The 24799-nt window shown below is 42.1% G+C and overlaps 2 protein-coding genes across 2 annotated transcripts in view; both read right to left on the reverse strand.

Annotated features, from left to right (window-relative positions):
* The window catches only part of PLA2G12A (phospholipase A2 group XIIA), a 15884-nt gene extending 7506 nt beyond the window's left edge, over positions 1-8378 (reverse strand). Inside the window, exons 1-2 of the mRNA XM_018569936.1 lie at positions 7913-8378; positions 2167-2243 (exon numbers count right to left, since the gene is read on the reverse strand). Coding sequence (XP_018425438.1) covers positions 2167-2243; positions 7913-8135 — 300 coding nt within the window. The 5' untranslated portion in view covers positions 8136-8378. The remainder of the gene's footprint in view (positions 1-2166; positions 2244-7912) is intronic.
* Positions 8379-17386: 9008 nt separating this feature from the next.
* Positions 17387-24799, reverse strand: part of CFI (complement factor I) — a 34808-nt gene continuing 27395 nt past the window's right edge. The window contains exons 12-18 of the mRNA XM_018569819.1: positions 24357-24404; positions 23597-23632; positions 23154-23263; positions 22046-22149; positions 21041-21324; positions 19333-19434; positions 17387-17738 (exon numbers count right to left, since the gene is read on the reverse strand). Of these exons, the coding sequence (XP_018425321.1) occupies positions 17521-17738; positions 19333-19434; positions 21041-21324; positions 22046-22149; positions 23154-23263; positions 23597-23632; positions 24357-24404 (902 nt within the window). The 3' untranslated portion in view covers positions 17387-17520. The remainder of the gene's footprint in view (positions 17739-19332; positions 19435-21040; positions 21325-22045; positions 22150-23153; positions 23264-23596; positions 23633-24356; positions 24405-24799) is intronic.

Below are 24799 nucleotides of genomic sequence, written 5' to 3' on the forward strand. Positions count from 1 at the left end.
ACATTTTTATTTAGTTGCATTTTTAATTAATATTTTTTACTTTTTCTTTTTAACTATTTAAAAAAAAAAACTTTTTATTGTATTGCTATCACACAGGGAATAATAATCCCCTGTGTGATAGCATTTGGAGGTGACAGGTACTCTTAATTGACCCTGTCACCTCCAACACAGGAGTTCTAGCACAGCACTGTTGCTAGAACTCCTGTGACAGGAACGAGCAGCGGCCCGCCGGGGACAGAGGCTGGGGGAGGTGACAGAGCCTGTCACAGCTCCACCGTCCGGCTCAGTCACTGCTCCACCCCCCGTCACGCCCTCTGCTCCGTCCCCATCTCATTCAAAGCTTCGTCCCCGCTCCGTCACGGCACCACGCCCCTCGCTCCGTCACGCCCTCTGCTCTGTCCCCATCTCATTCAACGCTTAGTCCCCGCTCCGTCCCCGCTTGCCCGGCGCCCGGAACTACATGTCCCGGGCGTCGGGCGATACGAATTCCACACCCTTGCTGTATGTATAATGTATTGCTGGGATTTGTTGTACTCCTATATAGCTGGTGGTATTCTGCATTGCGCTGTATAGAGGACTACAAATCAAGGAATAATACATTGTACAGCGCAATGCGGAATACCCCCAGCTATAGAGTACAACAAATCCCAGCAATAATACATTATACAGTGGTGCAATGCAGAATACCCCTCGCTATAGAGGACTACAACACCTAGCAATACTACATTATACTGCGCAATGTAGAATACCGCCAGCTATAATGTACTATTGCTGGGATTTGTTGTATTCCTCTATAGCCGGTGCCATTCTGCATTCATTGCTGTATAGATTTTACAGTTTTCATTTCACTATATTGCACACCACACTTTTTTTTTCCTTTTTTTACTTCCACCGCTCCAAGCTTGCTCCTGTGATGGACTGCAATCTCAATATAAACTAGTAGTCCCATCACTGAAGCCATTTTTTAAAATGTATTTTATTTATTTTAATGTATTGCATTTTATTTTTTAATGTTTTATCCGATTAACCGATTAATCGAACTTAATAATCGGCTAACTAATCGATTTTGAAAATAATCGTTAGCTGCAGCTCTACAGCAAATGTACACTGATATACAAGCTGTACCCTCACTACTCTACATTGTAGCAAAGTGTCATTTCTTCTGTGTCGTCACATGAAATTATATAATAAAATATTTACAAACATGTGAGGGGTGTACTCACTTCTGTGGGGCACTGTATGTTATTTAGGTTACATTTTTATGGTGTTTTTGGTGGGATTAAGATGTCATTGGGAGGTCAGAGGGGGTGTTCTGCGCTAGGTGCTACCACTGGATTTATATCTGCTCACTACCTGTTAACTTTGTCAGTGTGTCTCCTTGAGGACGGGACCCTGTGTGGCCCAAAACGTTGGCTATGACCTAGTAACACATTTACTATAAATTAGACTACGTTTGCATCTTGAGTACTTGAGTGTTGGTGACTTATCTTTTATCACCATCCAAAAATAGGTTTTCAGCATGAACAAAATCACCTGCTGCATCCAAAGCACCAAAGAAACAATGCGATACAACAACTGTATGGTTACATAGTATTTGAGGTTGAATAAAGACATTAGTCCATCAAGTCCAACCTATTGGGATCTCGTTCTAGGAGTACCTGTACCCCTGTATATTACGGTCCCTTAAAAAATCATCCAAAAGGTGAGCATTTCCCCAATTTGTTTTCCAGCAGCATATGTATCTCCTTTATAGAAGGCTGGAGGGGGCCTATTTAGATATAAAGTACACTTGTAATGAGGGGCTGCCATTGCTGACCTTCTTTTGAAAATGCCATTTGTCTGGCTATGTCTGACTTAATTCCTACTAAGTCACTAACCTCAACCAAGCATGCAGCAAATGAGGGATAGATACTCTTGTTAAAAAGGTGAGAGACTAAAAGCTCCGAAAGAAAAGCCTCAGGATGACAACCAAGTAACTAGCTTTTTCATAAGGAGCTGTCAAGGATGACTACCTCCATAATTCTCTTATGACAGGTTTTCTTTAGGGAAATTATTCTTCAATCTGCTCCACATAAGAGCATTGGGAGACATAAAATGGCTGCAAACCCTCTTAGTAAATGATGAAATAATAATAATAATAATTAAAAAAAAAAGAGTTTTATTTACATGAAATCCAAACACAGGCGATCCACACCCATTAGGCGGTGAAGGTTTATAGCCGTAGCGTGGAGTTGGCTTGGAACCTATGAATGAAAAGAAATCTATGTTAGTGGTACATATGCATAGAATGCACCTTAATACCTCCATATTTTCTGTGCATCTTCTACCAACATAAAAGCACACTAATCTTATTATGCCCTAATAATCATTGTGCATTTCAAAGAAAAAAAAATCTAAAGCTCATTCCCTTTATTTCTCTGTCAGTATGACAGAACATAAAGAACATTAAGGCCTCTTTTAAACGTGCTTTCCAGTCAAGTCCGTCTGTCAGTTTTTCAGGTATACCTGATTGGAAGTCTGGTGTTAGTGGATGGACGTCCATTTATATCCGGTAACCCCTGACTCTGGCCAGGTCCGGAAAAACAAACAGATCAGAGATCTGTTTCGCCAAACGTGATTGTGCCGATTCGGGAGTAACCGCATGTAACCGGACACCCATCCGTTTAGATCTGGCTGCCCATACACTAACATCCGTTCCGATCAGGAGGCGATCTGTGCTGGCATCCCTTGATCAGCTGATCCAAAGAGCTGGTTGGAAAATCTCTCAGATGCCAGCTCTGTTGGGGTATTCTGACAGCGGCCGGCTGAAAGTTGATTGTCAGCATCTGCTATGACTGCTGCAGGTTAGAGGAAATCAGCAGCACTGTCACTAATTGATGGGTCTATTCTGGAGGTAGTATAGAGTTGTTGAGATAAGCCAAAAGGATGCCAATATTTGGCACATGCGCAATAGAACCAGGCAGGTAATAAGACAGTGTCACCACTACGCATGCACAGTAGCATCAACATTTAAATGTAAACCAGTGCCATCCACAACCACCATACCCAGAGGGAAGCATATCAACAGTGTTCCCTGCAGCAGGTAAGTCTGCCTTGCCAGACTGGGGCAGAACAACAGCCAGCGTTAAAATAAAGAAGTGCTTTTATTTCACAATTAGATCACTGACCAAAACGGGACTAAGAGCTATATGCACTTGGTCACCTGGCAGATGAAATAAAATTATTTATTCTTGTGAGACCTCTTTTAAATTTGTTCTGCATACTACAGCAAACAAGACTTTTCCAACAAGACAAAGCCTGCATTAGTCAGCAGAACTTACAGATGATGTGCAGACTGTACAGATAAAAACACACATAGCATCACGGAGATGCAATATGGGGCCATGGCATTATCTTTAGAACTACCCTGCATAAGTCACTAAACTCTGGATCTACTGGGTTGAAGCTAGCGCTCTGAACTCAAATAAACTGCAACTATACTGAAAAGAGCTGCTCATATGACCTCAACCCCCTCAACAATGAGAATGTCATTACAGTGCAATAAAGATGTATAGAATTGCACAATTTAGCATTTTACATATTAGAAAGCCAAATCTCATTTCTAAAGACATAGGATAACGTGTAACCATTTCAAAAACAAGTTACACAATATGCAATGAGGAGGTGTGGAATTAGAATGACAAAACTATCTTGTGGACAATATCTTCACCGGATAGAATTAATGAAATTAGCTGCTCGTGTAAATAAGCAGAGAGAGAAGGAGAAAGATTGCAGACAGCTTGTGTGGGAAGGGAGTGAGTGCTAGGAATGTACACAAGGAAAAATGATGGTGATGAGAAGAGGGTGGTGTGCACTGCTTATGTACTCAAGCAGGGGAGAACTGCTGACAACTTTGTTGGGGACATTAATAAGATGAACCTGTAAGTTTTCCCAGCATAGCTTCATGTTATGTTGTCTGCACTACAATGCCAACATTCGTTTTTGTTATACACAAAGCAGAATAGGAGATTATTGTAAACAGATTGCATATTAGGAGCAATAAAAACAAAACCTCAAAGTCCAACGTACAATCACTTTATTACTACAATAGGTTTCCATTTAAAGTGAAACTAAGAGAAAACAGAATCTTGTGCTTTCTTCTGGCTTTTACAGAGCTTCATTTATTTCATCCATGTATTCATCGACCAAAGAAAAGATTTGGTATTGGTACGGCAGAGAATAGTGATAATTGGCAGTTACCAAGCACAGCACCATTGCTGTCATACAGGGAGAGTCCATAGCCCTGTGTAAGCTTTGTAAATCTTACCTGAGAAAGCTGTGAGTAGCCTAAAGTGTATTTTCACTTTTGCAGCCAAATTGGCATAACACCCACTTTATATTGGCTACATGTTCCTATTCACGTAGCATAGTAATGAAAGAATTACAGCTTACATTTTTGGACTGAAAAATCTTGCCTAATTCCCTCTGTTTGAGGGGGATGGAGGAATCTTATTTGCCATAAATAACCCTGTAAGTACTATGCTGGCAGATTTCATTACTTCACTTTCATTGTCACATGTAAACTAGATGAGCGGGAATGTCTGTCCTAACAAAGGGTTAAAGATTTCAAGACATTGTATGTTACTGCACTTTAAAAAAAAATGTCCCTCAGTCTGCACACTGCCATCTATTCTATCTTCTAGAAGCTGCTTATAGTGATCTATATAGAGTCCTACTCCAAGCAAAAAGCTAAAAGGGTATGAACATTCAATTATTTTAAGTATGCTGTGTGAATGGGAACACAAACATATACAATGATCAGCCATAAAATTATGACCACCTGGCGAATATTGAGTAGGTCCTCCTTTTGCCACCAAAACAGCCCTGACTTGTCGAAGAATGGACTCCACTAGACCTCTGAAGGTATTCTGTGGCACCAAGCCATTTGAGCTACAGTAGCTCTTCTATTGGATCGGACTACTCGGGCCAGTCTTCGCTCTCCACGTACATCAATGAGCCTTGGCCGCCCATGACCCTGTTGCTGGTTCACCGATTTTCCTTCCTTAGACCACTTTTGATAGGTCCTAACCACTGCAGACCAGGAACAACCCACAAGAGTTGCAGTTTTGGAGTTGCTCTGACCCAGTTGTCTACCCAATGTTCACTTGCTGCCTAATATATCCCACCCACTTCCAGTTACCATTGTAACAAGATAATCAATGGTATTCACTTCACCTGTCAGCGGTGTAAGTGGCGGTTTTCTCAAAAGTGCAAATACACTTCTGCCCAGCCATAAAATGGGCAAATGCCTTTCAAACGGCATTCCCACCACTAGATGGAGTCAAGGAGCATTGGAAATTCCTTGGAAGTTCTCCTTGGCTCCACCTACTGACAGTAATGTCATGTGAACAGAATTCGACTAGCGAATGGATGGGCAGCACATATATAAATAGATCCCTTTCAGTCATAGCATACACAGGGCTATCCCCTGTTATCACGCCTCTCCTGGAGGCTTCTCCTGCTCCCAGCAACTAAATGAAGTGGTGGTGGAGTAATAACCTGTACAATGGTATCAAATCTGTTACACGTCGCATAAGAATATTGTTACTCCAACCTGAATGTAAACAGACACATGGCGTTCTTTACTGCTTATCTGCAGTATAACACTTTTTCTTTATCTAAAACACTACGTATGTCCTATTGAGAAATATTTCACTTTGTCGATGACAAACATCAGCAAATCCTCTGTTTGTTGTCTAGGTTTAGAGCAATCAGCTTACTGCTTTTTTCCCCCAAAGGGGAAATAGAAAATGTTGTATAAAATAGACTATACTACTACCACCGCACAAATTCCAAATCTAGGTATAATCAAAAAACAGAAGTCAGGTATACAGGTAGGACCCATGCACATCAATGTACAGCAAACTGCATAATCAGATAGGCTCAGAGTACATATTTCTGCTCTCCTCCCAAGAAGTGGAGTCACTGCCAGACACCTCTGGCGTCAGCTTATCTTGGAAGAAACACATAGAACTACTATCTCCCTGACCTTTATTAGTCAAGGAGGTCTTCCACCACCCACACACACAGCCAACCGACCGACCACTATGGGTAGTTGCCTGAAAACAAAACTGTAATATATATATATATACATACATACACACACCAGTTCTTAGATGTGGAGGATGATTATTTTTTTACGATATCACAAAACCATTCGATTGTATTTAACAAACCAAACATAAGAATATAAACTTCACTAGGGGCAAATTTACACCGGATCCATTGTGTTGCGATACGTTTTTCAACAGATGCTAACGGAAGGGCACTGAAAAATGAATAGGTGTGAATGGGGCTAGTTCACACCGCTCCCTTGCATTGCATTACGCTGTGCTAAAAAAAAAGGAGAACATGCACTACTTTTTTTTTCAGCGTAATGTCATGCAACGGATCTGGTGAACTAGCCCCATTCATAGCCATTCATTTTTTATTGCCTTCCGTTAGCATCCATTGAAAAAGGGATCACAACGCAACGGATCGAAAGTAAATTGGAAGGTTCAATTGCAAGTCAACAGACCCTCCATTGACATGTGATTTTGGTGTGAATGCACCCTTAGAGTTTACATACCCTTTCCCCATTTACACTAGATCCGCTGAGATCCATTTTTCAACTGGTGTCAACGAATGCCAACGGATGGTAACACATAAAATGAAGGGGTGTGAATAAGACCAGTTCACACCACTCCTTTCTGCTGCATTACAATGCGCTGGAAAAAAGTAGTGTAGCACAACGCCACCTGGCTTCTTGATTGCCTGGGAAGCCGGTGTTCTATCGAAAGAACGCCGGCTTTACTTCCCTCGCAACACTGTGAGGCAGCCTGGCTTCCTGACCAATAAGGGAGCCGGGGCGGCGGGTCATGACGTGCCGCCTGGCTTCCTGATTGGCCAGGAAGCCAAACTGCTTAGCAACCAGTGAAGCCAGCTTTGTAGCCAATCAGGAAGCCAGGAGGCAGGTCATGACGTGCCACCTGGGCTTCCTAATTGTCTAGAAAGCCGGCTTTACTGATTGTTAGGCAGCCTGGCTTGCTGACCGTCATAACCCACGGCCCGGCTTCCTGATTGGCCAGGAAGCCGGCTCCTAGCGTCCTTCATTGTAAGGATTTGTGTTGCCCCTTGCTGCCTAGCATCCTTTGTTGCTAGTACACAGTTGGCACCATCCTTCGTTGCTAGGATCCAGGCAGCAAGAGTAGCCTAGCAACCAATGGAGCACCTTTGCGCTATACACGTGTAAATGTTGCACAAATGTTACATGTGTACAGTGCTCTTTTTACACAGGATCTTGATTCCAGCAATATCCTGCATACTAGTTGCTAGACATGTGCGATTCGTTTTGTTCAGAATCGAAATTCCGGAAATTCGGAGATTCGTATGTATCCGAATTCCCAATTACAGATATAACGAATGCAAACGAATCCGAATTTCCGATTCGTTTTTTTTTTTTGGACGAACTTTCGTTGCAGCAACAGTGACATTTGAGAACAAAAAACTTTTTTTTCCTCTTAAATGTCACTTTGCTGCAACGAACGAACGAAACTTCGTACGGATTACCGCTAACTAATTTAGTCCGAATCCGAATTCCGAAACAATTTGACTTTCAGACCCGAATTCCAAAAAACGAAATAAAGCAAAATCTGAATCAAAACGAAACAAATGTTTTGCTTGTGCACATGTCTGCTAGTTGCCTATTTTCATACAGTTGTGCACACTAGCCCTGATAGTGGTGCTAATGTGCTTGATAAATGTTCCCCAAATGACATTGGCAGATCTCTAGAGTCCAGCACTGGTACAGAGTAGAATTTATCACCAGACAATAACAGAGATATCCAGCCATATGGGAAAGGAATCATTGGTAGCTGTGAACAGATGTCATTACCATCTCTGCATTTAAAGCGGCACAGTCCGTCCTCGCCCCCTAGCAGGTCCAGAGCTGCGTTCAGGTACATGTCAATCTTATGCACCCCGTTCCTGATTCTCTTCAGGGTCATCCTCCAGTCAGGAGTCTCCGGTTGTTGATTGCCGGCAGCTAACGAGTTAAAGATGAGCAGGACAAGCAGCGGAAGGCGAATCATCACAGGAGCAGTCCAGGCAGAAAGCATGTGAGGTGACCAGCGATGACACTGCGTACTCAGCTCCCAGATCCGGCTGTCAGCCTGGCTAGAAACCAGGTGATTACCTGTAGGTAGTTCTTACTCAAATATAGCTATCGGTAACAAGACGGCCAAGCTGGCTGTGAGGAGGAGTAGGACAGTAACTGTAGATTACTCACTTTCTCATTCAGAGGTATCATAGCCAGATTACTGTTTGTGTTCCCTTCTGTTCTGTGAAAACTTGTAGAGGACAAGTTGTCCTCTGTACTTGTCTCCAGCAGCCATCTCGGGGAAGCCTCGTGTCCTTATAGGGCAGAAGTACTATTGAGATTTGATCAATCATTTTCTGTCGGCTGCTATATATAAACAGAGTTCAGTCTACATTTTGGTTGTATATGTATGAGAACCAGAGAGGAACAATCCCTAGCTTGTGAGGAGATGTTAGGCTTTACACAGGGAAAGTGCTCCCTGAAAACCTCTAGAGGACAAGTTGCTCTAAATACTTGTCTCTGGCAGCCATCTTCGTGAAGCCTTGTTCCCTGATATGGCACAATTTCTCTCGGGAATTTTTCAATAATTTTCTGCTGGTTCCTATATATAAAGCTACATTTTAGTGGTGTATGTGTGAGAACCAGAGGGGCACAGATGCCTAGCCTGTTAAGGGAAGTTAGGTTTTACACAGGGAGCGTGTTCCAGTATGCTGGGTCAGAACAGGAGTCCTACCTAAGAGGTCCAAATCATGTGTAAACCTAAAGATTATCTGCAGATTTTCTATGGTCAGATGGAAAAAGTGCAACAGATTTCTCCATCTACGCTAAACTGTGTGGATGGAGAAATCTCCCACTGGGCCAAGCTTCAGTATCTTGCTATTCGGCCCCACTGACTTCAAATACCTGAACAATGCCTGCATCCAATCAGATTGTTTAGGTATTGTGAGAGGCAGCTGGGCCGAATAGCAAGGTACTGAAGCTTGGCCCAGTGAGGGATTCCTCCATCCACACAGTTTAGTGTAGATGGAGGAATCTGTTGCGCTTTTTCCATAGAAAATCTGCATATAATCTATAGGTGTATCGCCATTTTAAGATTCTCCTCTTCGATGGGGACAGAACCAGCACCTTCTTATGTCTGTGAGAGAAGACCATCAATGTCAGTGTATCATTGCTACTGCATTTGTGTAAACTGCTAAATATTACCAGCCCCTGGCAAGTACTCCTTGTGTGCCTAGGACAATGTATCTGTGCATGGAGAGGGTATTACCTTAAGTGCCAGTCAATTATACTGCAATTTGTAACTTTTTTATGGATGTACAGTTAAGTTGTGCCTTTTATGCCTGTAAGCCTGTAAATGCCTATCCGGCAATTAAAGTTTTTTGTTTGCAATACTAAGCAGTAATGATTCCCTCTGTAACACAGCCATGCTTTAGCCATGCCCACATACCTAGCACCCTTCCAGACAAAGACCAGCATCGTTTCCCATCATCACTGCCCAATGGGCTTTCTGATATTTTATGTGGGCATGGAAGCACAGCCCGAACAATACCTGAGAGCCCTGGCTGGGGTGTTACCCTTCTCCTGTACAGTAGAGATAGAGCGTCCTAAGGGGAGGACATGTCCAGCACCGGGGGGAGTACAAGTCTAGAGCCAATGGGAGGACACACGCAGGGATGAGGAAAGAACACCCAAGGACTGAGGGGATGATATGCCCAGGAATAAAGGAAGAATACCTAGGACCGACGGAACGGCACACCCAGGGATGAGCGAAGAACACCCAGGATCGAGCATAGGACCGGCCCAAGGATGAGGGGAAAACACCCAGGACCAAAGGGAGGACACGCCCAGGGATGAGGGAAGAACACCCAGGATCGAGGGTAGAACATGCCCAGGAATGAGGGAAGAACACCCAGGATCGAGGGTAGGACATGCCCGGGGAGGAGGAAAGAACACCCAGGACCAAGGGGAGGACACACCCAGGGATGAGGGAAGAGCACCCAGGATCGAGGGTAGGACCTGCCCGGAGATGACTGAAGAGCACCCAGGATCGAGGGTAGGACCCACCCAGGATCGAGGGTAGGACCCGCCCAGGGATAAAAGGAAGGGCACCCAGGACAGAGAGTAGGATACGCCCAGAAATGAGGGGAAATAAACGAGAACAGAGGGTAGGATACACCCAGGAATGAGGGAAGAACAACCAGGACTGAGGGCACTCTAGGTGCCAGCATTGTGGGGCATTTGTTTGTGCTCTGTAGGGTGGAAAGTGAAAGCGAAGTACTCTCCATTTTATACGTATTGAAACACAAGCTGAATTTGTAGGTAAACATATTACAGACTGGATGCTTTTTGCCTAAGACTGCTCGTGGACCCAAGAACCAACGGAAATCCTTCCCTCCTGGTACTCCTTCTTTGCTCGGTTGTTTCCTAATGTTTTTACTTCACAGACGGGTCTTTAATCCTGAGTGGGGATTTCTATTTTGCAATGGACCCTTTGCTGGATGTTTACCAGGGGGGCATCTCACCTGTCTTACTCATATCTAAAAACTCTTAAGCTGGATTTGAATGTTCTTCGCCTTGTAGATGCTTGACGGTTCTTACATCTTGGGGACAGGGATTACACTTACTTTTCCCAGATCCATCAGACCTATTCCCATCTGGACCTCTTTTTCGTCCAACTTAAAGACTTACCTCTAGTGCGGATGGCCTCGATTGATAATATCCTCCTGTCTGATCATGCCCCTATTGATTTAATGCTAGACCTACTTCCACCTCACTTTGCCAAGCCTTGGTGGAGGCTTAATGAATCCCACCTCCAGGCGATTTGGGCGGACGTTGAGAGAAAGGGCGATCCAGTCTTATTTTACCACTAATGACTCTTCAGTCACTAGTCCCCTTTCGGTCTGGGAGGCTCACAAATGTGTGCTTCGAGGAATCCTTATTAGACATGGCGTGTATCACAAAAGGTAGAGGTCAGATCGGATTGCTTATTTGTTAGAGCATATTCACCAACTGGAGACCAAGCATAAAAGGACATGGATTCACAGATTGCCCTGCGACAGGCCCGTGAGGCTTTAAATTCCTTGTTGTACCAGCACTCGAAACAACGCCTGGACACCTGTAGGTGTACGTTCTATGAATTTTCGAACAAGCCAGGGTGGATGCTGGCCAGGGCGCTTCGGAGCGCGCAATCAAAGTCTTTTATCTCCCACATTATTTCTCATCTGGGGTGAAATTATCTTTGTCCAGGGACCGAGGGACATTGCAGCAGAGTTCACACACTTTTATAGTCGCCTGTACAATTTACATTCTAACCACCCTGAATCTGTGGAGGCGGATCAGACACACTGCATTGAGGATTATCGTAAACGTTCGGGGATGCCTTCTCTTGAGCCAGTTGTTGAAGAGCTTCTGAAATCACCCCTTACTTCCGAAGAATTGGCCCTGGCAATCAAAACAAATAAAGACTGGGAAGGCGCCTGGCCCAGATGGGTTCACCCTGTTATACTATCGCCAATTTGAATCCCTTCTTTCTCCGCATTTCCTAGAGGCTTACAATGCCATTGTTGCTGGGGTCCCTCTGCCTCTTGACTCTTTGAGGGCAAATATTACTGTGCTCCCCAAAGCTGATAAGGATCCCTCTCAGTGGGGCAGCTACCGTCCGATTGCCCTTCATAATGTGAACCTTAAGTTGTTCTCTAAAATATTTGCCAACCGCACCTTGCCTTATATTGGTATTCTTGTCCATTTTTATCAGGTTGGATTTGTTCCGTTCCGCAAAGCCCACAACCATAGCATCTGGGTTCTGAATGTGATTCATTTCATTAGTAAATATGCTTGCCCATCGATCCTTTTATCTGTCAATGTGGAAAAAGCTTTCGACAGGGTGGACTAGAAGTTAATCCAGTCCACCCTTCATATTGTTGGACTGGGGCTAATATGTGCACCTGGATTTCATCTTGATATTCTTTCCCCACTGCTGCGGTTAATATTAATGAAACATTTTCGGATTACTCTGACATTTCAAATGAAACCTGGCAAGGATGCCCCTTGTCGCCACTTATTTTTGTTTTGTTGTTGGAGCTTTTTTGTGCATCATTAGAATGGATGACTCCATAGTTGGAGTGTCTCTACCCTCGGATCCACACAAGTTGGCGGCGTATGCAAATAACTTGCTCTTCTATCTCTTCTGCCCCCACTCCTCTATTCCGGCGTTGCTACGTGATTTTGCAGTTTATGGTAGTCTATCTAACTTTTTGATGAACCCTTCCAAGTCAGAGGCACTTAATATTTATTTGCCCTCTTCGGTGCTAGTTCAGCTTCAGGAATCTTACCACTTTAGATTGGCGTCTCGTTACATTAAGTATTTGGGCATGCATATTACCGTGGATCTGTCGCAGCTGTATGCAGAGAATTTTGCTCCCTTACTGTCTAAGATCAGTCAGATATTTGTGGCTAGCTACAAATAAAAGGAACTTCACCTGGCTAGCTAACAATAAAATGAATTTAACCTGGCTAGCTTAAAACAAAAGGAACTTCACATGTTATCTAAAAGTGAAAGGAACTTCACCTGGTAGCTTAAAATTAAAGGAACTTGGATATCTAATTATAACAGGAACTTTACCTGGCTAGCTAAAATGAAAGGAGCGTCACCTGGCTAGCTAAAAATGAATTTCACCTGGCTGGCTAAAAATAAAAGTAACTTTACTTGGCAACCTTATAATAAAAGGAACTTCACCTGGCTAGCTAAAATGAAAGGAACTTCACCTGGCTAGCTAAAAAAAATCAGCAGCTAAAAGTGCTGTTAGTTGGACAGCATGGTGACTGTTGCATGTATCCCAGAAGGCTGCGAGAACGTAAGCACTTGCCTAGGTAAGGGATAAGGAAGTGGGAGTGAGCACCATCCGGTCAACGTACTTGTGCCCCCCCAAAAAAAAAGAGTTACAGTGAGGGGGGAGAATTGGAATGATGATTTTTTTTGTGTGAAGGTCCAAGAATTACAAAATATAAACAAATCAAGTATTAAATGCTCTATAAGTGAAGGTGTAGAGGGATACGCTGTTATATTACCTTTACTCCTTGCCTCAGCAAGCTTTGGACACTCACCTTTTCTCTCCAATGCTTAGCATTGTGGGCAGGTTCTTGAAGTCCACACGTCGGTACAATGCAGAGTTTTTGGTCCTTTGCCGCCCTAGCAACTCTGGAAAAGCTTGGAAAATAGCGGAGCGGATAGCGACTTTTAATAGTTACCTTTTTAAGCACCCGGTAGTAGATGCAGGGCAGAAGTGAGAAATCATGCTTTTCTATGAAGAATATGCCTGCACCAGCAGGAGAGGTAGAGGGATGGGTAAATCATATGTTCAGGTTCTCTTCACTATATTGTTTGAGGATGGCCAGCTCAGGCTCAGATCTGGACAAATGGAATGTCGGCATTGGGGAATAATAGAGGAGGAACAATGTCAAAGTTTAGTATGTGTGGGTTTAAGCCTACACATCTAATCCCTCAATAGCCTGATGTGTCTTTCAGTCAGGCCATCAGCTGTGAATGATATGGGATGTAGCGCACCCAGTACACTCCTAAATGTTTAGCCCATTGTACTATTGATACAGTGAAGTGCAAGCTGTTATCAATTTGGAGTTGTGTGGGACCACCATAATCAATGATGAGCTTCTGGAGCAATCTGCACGTTTGTTATGCTGAACAAGCAAACATCCTAAATAGCTATCTTTTGCAGTGCAACCATAACTCAGTCCATTGTCTTTTTGGTACAGAGGGAATGATTAAGTCAATCTGCCAAATCTCTGCAGGCCTCTCGTCGTCTTTATTGTCCTGGTGGAGTACTTTTGCTATAACCATTGTCACACTTCTACAAACACTGCATACTTTCCTTTTACAGTCTTTATCATGTCCACGGTTATGGCCTCTCTGCTGCGACCATTCATATGATACTTTCTGCCTCACATGTCCCTATTGCTTGTGGGCCCAGTTGACCAAGTTCATCAAGACAGGAACATTTGGCAAAACTACTACCACTTTGCGATCTCCCATGCGTATATGTTAGAGTTACGTAATCCCAGCCAACATAAATGCCAAACCTGGAACACTGGGTGAAGATATTGGCATCAATGAGGGAGCTTGTGAATGTCACATTCCTGGTGGGGAAGTGAGTATAGCAGACTATAGTCCAACTAGCTAGTGCTCTGTGTCAGGAACGAACACCGCTCTCGTTGCCGGGCGACGGGCAGGCGTTCCTCAGCGCTCCACTCCTCCCCTCGCTCATCAGCTGAGCCAGCATGATGACGCGGCGAGCTCGGCCCAGCGGCGTCCCGTTGCTAGGAGACGCTCGGGTCTCGTCTCCGGCTCCGCCCCCAACCACCGCTCTCTGCCTACAAAAACGTAGGCTGACCACTTGCTCGGCGTTCTAGCAAAGTAGTACGTCGAGCAAGCTACTTAGGAACTGCACAGAAGCATTGGGACAGGAGAGCCTGCTACAGCCTCTTTAAATCCCTGGCTCTATCATCCTTGGACTCCTGGCAGCGTGGATTCAGCATCATATCCTGGGACTGCATCCCCCACCAAACAGGAAGTAGCCATTAACACATGTTACAATCAATTGGAGTGTGGAAGGCTGATACCTAGCTGGGACTGTTATAGCCATTATATTACTTGGAGCTACCTACGCACATCATCCCTAGTGAAGTTAACTAGGGCAAGTGAACTACAAATCCTAACAGGCCCCAATGCTGTTTAATTGTGGTTCTGTGAGAATTAGCTGCCACTACTAAAATACTATTAAAAACAAATGGTGTATGATGTGTAAAGGGTTCCGACTTCACTCACTGCACTAAAGTGTAACTGTGAACCCTTCACCTGAACCATTGCCACTTACCTCCGCAGCTGCGATCCTATATATCTCGCTGTGCTTGCACGAATCATTGCACTCTGGCCCTTTCATGATAATGGTCTCAAGCCAGAAAGCGATGTCACCCAAAGGACACCCAAAAGCATATACAACATACTATTTGCCCAAATGTTTGTGGACACTTGGCCATCAATATTATATGAACTTATCCCCCCTGACACCAATTGGTGGATACCTTTTGGTTCCTGCTGGGTGAGCACCTATCATATTTTTGTTCTTGGACTTGGGATGGCGATGTCCATCTATTTAAATTTATGTCTGGGAATTCCCTATCCCTGCTCGACCTTCTGAGGGAAAAATGGGGTACCTTCCCATTTGATTTCTGGCGATATTTGCAATTTAGCCATTTGTTTCGACAACATGCTTCCTTAATTAAGCCCTCCAAACCATTGACTCCTTATGAACATTTGTGCGATTTCTGAGTCTCTCCCTCATGTACAATTTACTACTCCAGATCGGCTCAAAGGGCTCTTAATATTTTCTTAGGGAATGGGAACGTGATATGGGAATGACTCTTACTGATGTCCAAAAAGATCAAATCATATAGCTTGCCCATACCTCCTCCGTTGATTCCAGATCCCAGGAAACCAACTACAAGGTGCTCACTCAGTGGTACCGTGTACCACACTCATAAGTAAAACTTGCCAAAATGCTTCATCTCTCGTTTGGAGAAACTGTGGGCTACCTGGCACGGACTTGCATGTCTGGTGGGGCTGTCCAAAGCTTAAGCCATTTTGGCAAGACATACGAGGGCAAATTCAGCTTATCCTTGACATGAATCTATCGTTTACTCCCTCTGCCCTTTTGCTCCACTCTGTGCCTTTTTTCCACAGCTAAATATAAAGCCACATCTCTACCTCCTCTCCTTAATGCAGCAAAACGGTTGATCTCTGGATAATAGCAAAACAAATGATTATCCGCGCTATTGTGCTCTGCCCCAATCTCCTCAAACACCCTATTGACAGCTGCAGAGATAGAGAGAAGCTATATAAACTTCTCCCACAATATATTAAACAAAAGACACTGCGCTATCTTTAATATTATAAAACTCTAAGTGCATATACTTAGTGACAATTATACAACATGTTCACTCCAACTTATATATAGTCCATATCAAAATATTCCCAAAGTTGATGTGATTAAAAATAAATGTGATGAAATCCTTGTGTTCACTTTCTTTACATCAGTGAGTCAAATAATCATTGTATATAAAGTTCCACAATCACTTGTGACTTCTGTGCTTCAATTCCTCGTCAATTAATCACCAGTGATCCACCTCCAAGTGCACAAACACTAGCACACTCACCAGATAATTCTGACCACCCAGTGGTCTTCAAACGCTCTGCAAAATTCTCTGGTGTCCGTTGTCTCCCTCACCACTCTGGATAATGCAGAAGCTCCACGGTCCCTTCCAGGTCAGAGTGGATCCGACAGGTTAATGATATCATGGATTCTGAGCATTGGATAGCAACTTGTAAAGATAAATATGAGAAGTTTTATAGTATTTGGGCTACTTGGAAGGGGTTGGCTTCTTAGAACAGTGTGTAAAATAATGGCATATAGTCTGATATTATGAATTGTATGTGATGTCACAAAGCTTTAAGGAGTTGGACTAATAATGTTTCTTTGCAGCAAGGTTACAGTAAATGTTGTAATCTTCAGTCCAGTTGATCGGTAAGCCTCCGTTCACACATAAGCAATAGCGTGTTCGTTGCATGGTTTTAAATGCGTCAACGCACATTTGTTGCACAATTTGAGATGTTTTCAAAAGCATTTTTACCTTGTACAGAGGATAAGGGTTGAAAACACTTGTGCCGCATGTTTACAGGTGTTTCCATTGAAGTCTATGGGGCCCAAAGAGCAGAAATATGCAGAAAAGTAGCTCATGTACTTTTTCCAGGGACCGGCAATTTGCTACAGGCGACAGAACGCTCAGCTGTGAACAGGGATCATAGAAAACAATGGGATTGCATGTGTTGAGAGTTTTGTAGCTCTGGGGTTTGAGCTACAAAACGCCAAGGTGTGAACGTGGACTAAAAGCCTATTCTGTCACTATCCTAGCTTGTGTTGCTCTGTATTAGATATCTAGGCTACTTTGAGGCATTTCATTGTGTACCTCCTGTAGTCATTCATTTATGTTTCTTTCAAATGCAGCTCAGTGATGAAGTGTAATGAATTACAAAGGATTGTACTATTGTTCCAATGCAGAAATCAGGGCTGAAACTCTTATGCATACCTCCATACACTGTGAGGACAACCAATATGTACACAGTACAAGAAACTAGCAAAATGGCTGCCTTGTAACCATAGCACCTTTTTTATACTGTTAGACAAACATTCAAAAATACTGAGGAAATAGGACAGATTTATTGTGCAACAGGAAAAGTTACAAATCATGAAGTAATCGTTAAAAAGGCATAATATATTTTCCAAATGTTGATATTCTGTGAATAAGCAATCTCCACATTGTAAAGTTTGGACATTTCAAACATTATATTTAGATATGAGAGCTCTTCCAACATGTCGGGATATCCATTCGAAATAGCTTGCAACTTTTGTGTACACTCCAGGGAAACCAGCCACTCCACAGTTCTCACCCCAGCTCACAACTCCCCAAACGTAGGCCGCATTATGAGCATCAAAGCAAACTAGGGGCCCTCCTGAGTCACCTTTGCAGGCATCTATGGATCCATCATATGTCCCTGAAACAAAAAGGAAGAATGACCATGGAGGACAATAAAAAAACAAAGAACTACCGGCCTGGACATAATAGGGCATAGGAATACCGAAGGACTGCCTGTTAAACAAATATGTACAGTCTATTCTATTTTAAATACAAAACTTGCAAAATACGTATATATGAGAACACATTTAAATAGCCATATGAATTTATTTATTGGTTACTCCCAATGTGTCTAAAGAGTCAGGAGCGAGATAAGCATTGATTAAAAGAAAAAAGTTAAAAACAGCATGCATTTGCTAATTGGGGGGAATTAAATGGCTTTGTGTGAATGTCAGGAGATGCATCTAAAGTTGCCGAGCTTGTGGTTCATAGGACACCGTTTCCATAGATCTCTGAGACATGATGGAATTATTCATGGCAAAAAAGATGGGGTAGTTTGCTCCACTTCAGCCTTTATAAATGCCCACCACCAGTCACAATCCAACAATGGTGACTGATTTCTTCCCCATGGCCATGACTGATCATGGTTGCTATCAGGGATGTAGTTAGGATGAAGCCCAATAACGGGGATATTCATACGGCCACTAGTCAGGACTGATAAGTATAAACAGACAGGACTCCTGCTAAGGGAATACTGGATGCGCAGTCCAAAAGGGAAATACAGAAGCGTGGTCAGACAGTTCCAAAAGTCAGGGCTGGCAGCTTAGGTTCATAAACGGTTAACAGGCTAAAGTCAGGGCAAGGACAATAACACAGTATTCACACAGTAGCTCTACAACAAATGAGCTCTCTGAGCAGCAGTGCCTCAGGTAATTAGCACCTCCCAGAGGAGGTGTAGTGTTGGGTTTAAAAATGCAAACTTGCTCTGTAACTGTTTGCCATTTTAAATTAGGTGCTGATACTGTGCAGCCAACACTAGAGGGTGTCAGTATACAGCAGCCTGAGCTGGTGAAGAGCAAGCTATCAGTGGGAGGCTGCAGATGGAGAGCAGATTGCTGAATGCTGGAAACAGGTACAGGTGACTGAGGTGAGAAGTCAGCAGGGCAATCATTGGCAGTGTGTAGGAGTAGAGCTGGCTGCACAGCACTGGAGACAAGTGCAGGCAGAGACTTTGTAGTGGAGATCTTATCAGCCTGCACAGACCAGGTAAGCATGTTACAGCTGCAGAGTGCCGGTAAAACAATAGTGATCAAACAGATTCCCACACCTGTCCAATCAAACTATCTATCCACCTGGGCAACGTGTAGACTACCCAAAGAACGTTATTAATCAAATAGGTTCTGACACTTGTCCAATCAAACTACCTATCCTCCTGGGAACCGTGCAGCCTGCCTATAGAACTATATGGATCAATCAAGGTCTCACACCTGTCCAACCAGACTACCTATTCCTCTGAGAACTGTTGACTGGCAAAGTCTGCTGTTGTTATAGACGTAAAATGTTCTCCTGATGCTATCTCATGTCTGCTATCAACACTAAAAAGTAAGAGTCAAATGCTCAGCAATAAATATTTTGTATTAGCGTAGGCTGACACTGATCGTCAGCCACATATCCAAAGATATGAGTTCTGTTTCATAGAGTTACTGTTTAATAGAAATTTAGAGAAATCTTACCTGCACACTCCATTCCATCAAGAAATCGACCTTGGTAGACTGTAGTACAGTTATTCATCAGCCTAATATGTCCCCACTTTAGATGAAATACCTTAGTAAAACCTATAGAGAAAAATACATTTGTTATCAACAGGGCAAGATTTTTTCATAGGACACATAAGCTGTGTCCAATGCTGGCACGGCCACCAGGAACAGCAGTTAGCTGGCCAAACATTGTCATACTGATAATCAGTAATACATCTCTATGTACAATAAACAGTTCTGTCACACTGCCTGCTAGTGCTGTTCAATCAGGTTCTCATTGCCCTGCCCCTGAATGTTTTGCTTTTTTTAATTAGTGGCATTGTGTACTTTGTACTTGTATATCTGTAAAAAATAAGTCAAGGCAAGTGGACTTGCTGTATTTTTCTTGAAGACGTTTTCACTGGTCATCCGACCAGCTTTCTCAATTCAGAATGACTTGCACAAGTCATTCTGAATTGAGAAAGCTGGTTGGATAGCCAGTGAAACGTCTTCAAGAAAAATACAGCAAGTCCACTTGACTTGAATTATTTTTACAGATATACCATGACCTGGATGAATGAGAACCTTCACAGGCATTTTGTACTTTGCCTACGGTGTAGTTTTGTAGTTTGCCTACTGTGTGTCCATAGATCTAGAAACAAACTGCCAGCAGCGCAGGGCAACAATTGCCTTACTATTCTAGAGGTCAGTTTTAGGTATACCAACCTAGAGCGGGCAGACTGTCTCTTTTAGACTCTCTTCTACAGTCCTGGCATTTTTTTGCAGCTATATCTTATCTAGTTAACCATTAGATAACAAATACAATTTTCTTCAAGTACATTTTTTACAATTCCGAAATGTTGAAAATATATGTTATGATAATTTATTATTTGAAACAGTGTATCAAATAACATCCTTAAATGTCCTTGAAAAAAAGAATATACATTTTATTTTGGTAGGCAAATAATGAATTACTACCAGGTAGCCTAAAGCTTGCTAGTAAGCTCTGACCCCACACATTCCTATAGGGCCATTATCATGATGGGCATGCTCACTGGCCAATTTAAATGTGCAAAGGGCAGAAAAGGCTAGCCTGGGAAGCTGCTGCAGTTCTGCTGACACAGTAGATGTAGAAATTGAAGCATCACACCAATTAAAATAGTCCAGATATAACTTTATTCTATTAGAGTCAGGGGACTTTCACTCTATTTGAATGAAACTTAATGGAATAAGGCTGTATCTGGACTATTGTAATTGGTGTGGCACTTTAATTCCTGCATCTGCTGTGTTCACTGTCGAGCCAAGAATACTGTGGAGATCCTTTGGCTTGTGGAAACTGCCTACCCGTTAGCCAGATCACACACATTAACATCACTTTCCCACTATTGGAGGAGAAACACCAGGAGAATAACCACACAGGTCCAGCGCTTTGTTTCCACCTCCAAATATCCGCAGTTATGTAGAGGCAGCTCTAGGTGCCTGCACTATATAGCTGCAGAAGTTTTCGGTTATTTAGATGACAGGTTTGCTTTAAAATTGATCTACCTGTATAATTATAAAAAAACAACCTAAGGAGTTCTGCGACCTTATATAGTCACAAAGTATCTGACATTGGTACAATTCTTATATTTATATTACTCTGTGCTTAGTTTTCCCCATAAAAAGTAAGTATGATTACATAACATATATTACAGTCAGTTTATACCTTCTTCTCTGCCCCATCCTGAAACCACACACGTTTCTCCGGCCTTGAACAGATGAGTGGACCAAGGAACACATGCAGGCACTAGATTGTTGTCCACTTGCATACAAGCTGGCTCATTGTATATGTTCACAACTTCCAGCAAAGCAATATCATTTTCATAGGTGGCAGAGTTGTATTTCTCATGTACTTTCACAGCTTTCACAGGGAATGAATCAACATTCTGAGACACAGACAGACGATCCAGGAGCTCAATGATTACGCGATACTTCTGTGGCTGGTCTGCCCTACACATTATTTAAATATAATTAGGACCAATCAGTAAGGCAAACATCAATGTGTAAAGTACAGTACAGAAGCTTATGTCAACCCATCAGAATATGTATTTTGGACATCTCTAATCAGTGAACTGAAATTAAATGTTTGGAATTATAGCTGGGAGATCCTACTGCTGGTGGCAGGCCAGACTAAGGGGTGGTGGTGGTGGGGTATATGGGAAGGGGTAGGAGGGTTAAAATAAGCTGGAATTGGGCTTTAAGAAAAATAACCCACAATTGTATAAGGTAAGGTTCTACTTGACTGCATATAATTGAAACTTTGAAACATTGTGGATCTGACAAGCTGCAAAATCTTTGTGACCAAAAATAAGCATTTTTAACAAAATGCTTGTTATATACCTCTGTAGTTGACAACATAGTATTAGTATTACAATTATGGGAAAAAAACACATAATATTTAATGTTACATTTGAACAGCAATTATCTAATTGCTCAGCCACGTTGGGAAAAATGAGCAAGTCTGGCCCAGAATAACATAATAATATTTTATTGTTTTTTGTGTTTATTTTTAATTTAGGATAATGTCTGAAACATAAAATCAGGAGACTGATGTACTGTATCATTTTTATCAAAAGGTCTTGACCGCTACATACATGTAATAGATAATACTCATTTATCTTAAGAAGAATATATCAAATAAGAGGCAATCATTTGGAGACAATGCTTATACCTGACACAGTGGGCAGCTGTCAACACCCAGCAGCCCCCAATGTAAATTCCACCACAGTTAACTTTGGCTCCATCTTTAATTGCCACTTGCCAGGGAAACTGATTCTAAAAATAAAAAAAAATGAAGCATGGAATAACTATTCTAAATAATACAATTTTTTTTTATTGGTAATGCAGAACCAGTAAGACAAAATCACTACACTTTTTTTTAAAGGTCAGTAGAGCAAGCATTACTATGTAAGAAGGTTTTAAGGCAGGGAGTGGAAAGCCAGTATACAGCTCTACCATAATAAAGGGTAAAAAAATGCCAGAAAAAAATAAAACTAGTGCAGCAACCTCATCAAAAAAAAATGCAGAATTTAAGCTGTATTTGCCTTGTGGTTAAAGGAGAATTATGGGATAAGTGAAAGACACTCATCCCAATAGTTAAAGCCGAAGTGTGACACTGAAACTGTCACACATCGGCTCTATTGATCGAGAACTGAGCGATCACAAACCACCGATCTTCTCCCTGCAGAAAACGCAGATTGTTAGTCACTGCTCCCCGAAGGGATCCACTCTCTGTTCCTCTAGCGCTGACTGGAGGGACAGACGGGGAGGGGGCGGACACAACTGGCTCTGCCTCTAGAGAGACCGAGTCAACTGTGAATCAAGCAGCATGGTGGATCACAACAATAATGTTAAGATCCATCCTGGCTGCAGTGCGGCTCTGTGCTGTCAGCATATAGTGGGCAATAGGCTGCTATATGCTGAGTTTTGGGTCACAGGAGGATATTAGTAAATGTCCTCCTGTGACCTAAAGAGAAATACGACCAAAAAAGGTTTGGCCATAGTTTTCTTTTAATAAATGTTCCAATGAGAGTGGTCTCTACCACATCTGGAGGTGTGAGCCCACTCTTTTGTGCTACTTTCCCTGTGAGTGAAGTCTAAGGGGTAGTTTACCAGGGACCCCCTCATGTGGTCCCTAGTCCCTAGTTTGGACTTAGCTGCTGGCTACCCCCAGGTCGATCCACAGGTATTTGCAGACATATCTGACATTTTACTTGCAAACAAGTATTCGGTTTGCATTGTGTGCATGTAAGCGGATCATCAAAATGTTCGTTCGTTACCTGACTTGCTTTTTGCCCTCCAATGATTCTTTTGGTTCTCCTGTTTTCAGATTGTTTTATAGACACCCCACAAGACAGGCCCTTAATACTTTCTTTTATAAGCTTTCTCTCTTTATGGATGAAAAGACAAACATTAACAAAGCATGTTTGAAGACAAATAAAAAAAGTAAAGCTTGAATTATTGATTGCAGTAAATCATATCGGAGAACTTCTAATACAAATATAGTAGGTGACTAGTAGCTTTGTTCCTTCTTATTTTCTTAAGATTTGTAATATGATACCGTGTTTCCCCGAAAGTAAGACATCCCCCGAAAATAAGACAGTATGTATCAGGCACCTTTTAATATCTATCTATCCATCTATCCATCCATCTTTAAAACAGACAGATTTGCTTTATTGTCTGCAGATGAATAATGAAAACAAATTGCATACAATTCACTTACCTGCTTCAATGTCAAAATTTACTGCGTTAACCAGCTCTGCACAGAAAAAAAAGTAAGTTAGCACAAGGCGAGTGTATCAGAAGAAGATACAAGAATATAATATTCCTGGGCCCATATGAACCAATGTGTGTGCTGCAGTCTATTCACATATGTCCTGTTGCTCTAAGTTTCTTGCTTCTTTAACTGTAGTTTTGTTAAGCAAAGCATGCTCATGATCATGATTTGGGTTGCCAAGGCTGCTTTTCACCTACTTCCATTTTGTCTCAACAATTTTGAATTGCTGTAAGGCTTGTGGTGCTAACAAACCAGTAAAAATATAATGTGTGACCACAATAAAGTCATTCTGACATGTAACCTGTTTCTAATCCCTAAAGTATATGTAAACCAAATAACTAAAATCTCATAAATGCTTAACGTGTTATGGTAAATTCAAAAGTAATTTTCAATATTTCTAAATCTGCAGCTTTCATTAGATTCATAACTAGTGATAATTAAGTTGCTTCTGAAAACTGTTTTGATAGGAACATAGTAAAAAACTTATTTTAAGCTCAAAATGTTAGTTCCAATGTTTTTTGTTATTTTGACTCTCCAGGTGTTATCACAAAATCCCCGCACAATTATTGCATCTGTTTTATTATTACAATAAAATTACACCAAACAATCAGGTATGTTGTTCATATTTCAATTTGTGAAAATAATACATTGATATCTTGATACATGCCACAAGTACATAAATTATTTAAATAAAAAGTATAATTACCATCATCATCGTTCTTGTCATTATTGCCAGCATTTTCCACTACTGCCTCTGAAGTAAATAAACAAAATTTTAGAAAATAATATTGTACATAAAACGATAATTTTAAGGGTAACATTTGTATCTAGTATGGATGCACCGATACCCTTTTTTCATTACCTAGTATGAGTACTGATACTTTTCCTCAAGTACTGACTGATACCAATTACCAATATCTTTGTCATGTGACAGTTTTTAAAAAAACAATACAGACAAATCATTTTAGGACAGTAGTAAAGTGCCAGGGCCCAGTCCCGGCTGCAAAAGCTGCAAACCTGGTAGTTCTGCTACTGACTCCAGGCTGTAGAGGGACTACAAATCTCAGCAATACATTATATAGCAATGCAGAATACCAACAGCTATAGAGGACTACAATTCCCAGCAATACATTGCACAGAAATGCAGAA

This window comes from Nanorana parkeri, unplaced genomic scaffold (genome assembly GCF_000935625.1).
Source record: "Nanorana parkeri isolate BGI_ZX_2015 unplaced genomic scaffold, ASM93562v1 scaffold36, whole genome shotgun sequence".
In the NCBI taxonomy this organism is placed as follows: Eukaryota; Metazoa; Chordata; class Amphibia; order Anura; family Dicroglossidae; genus Nanorana; species Nanorana parkeri.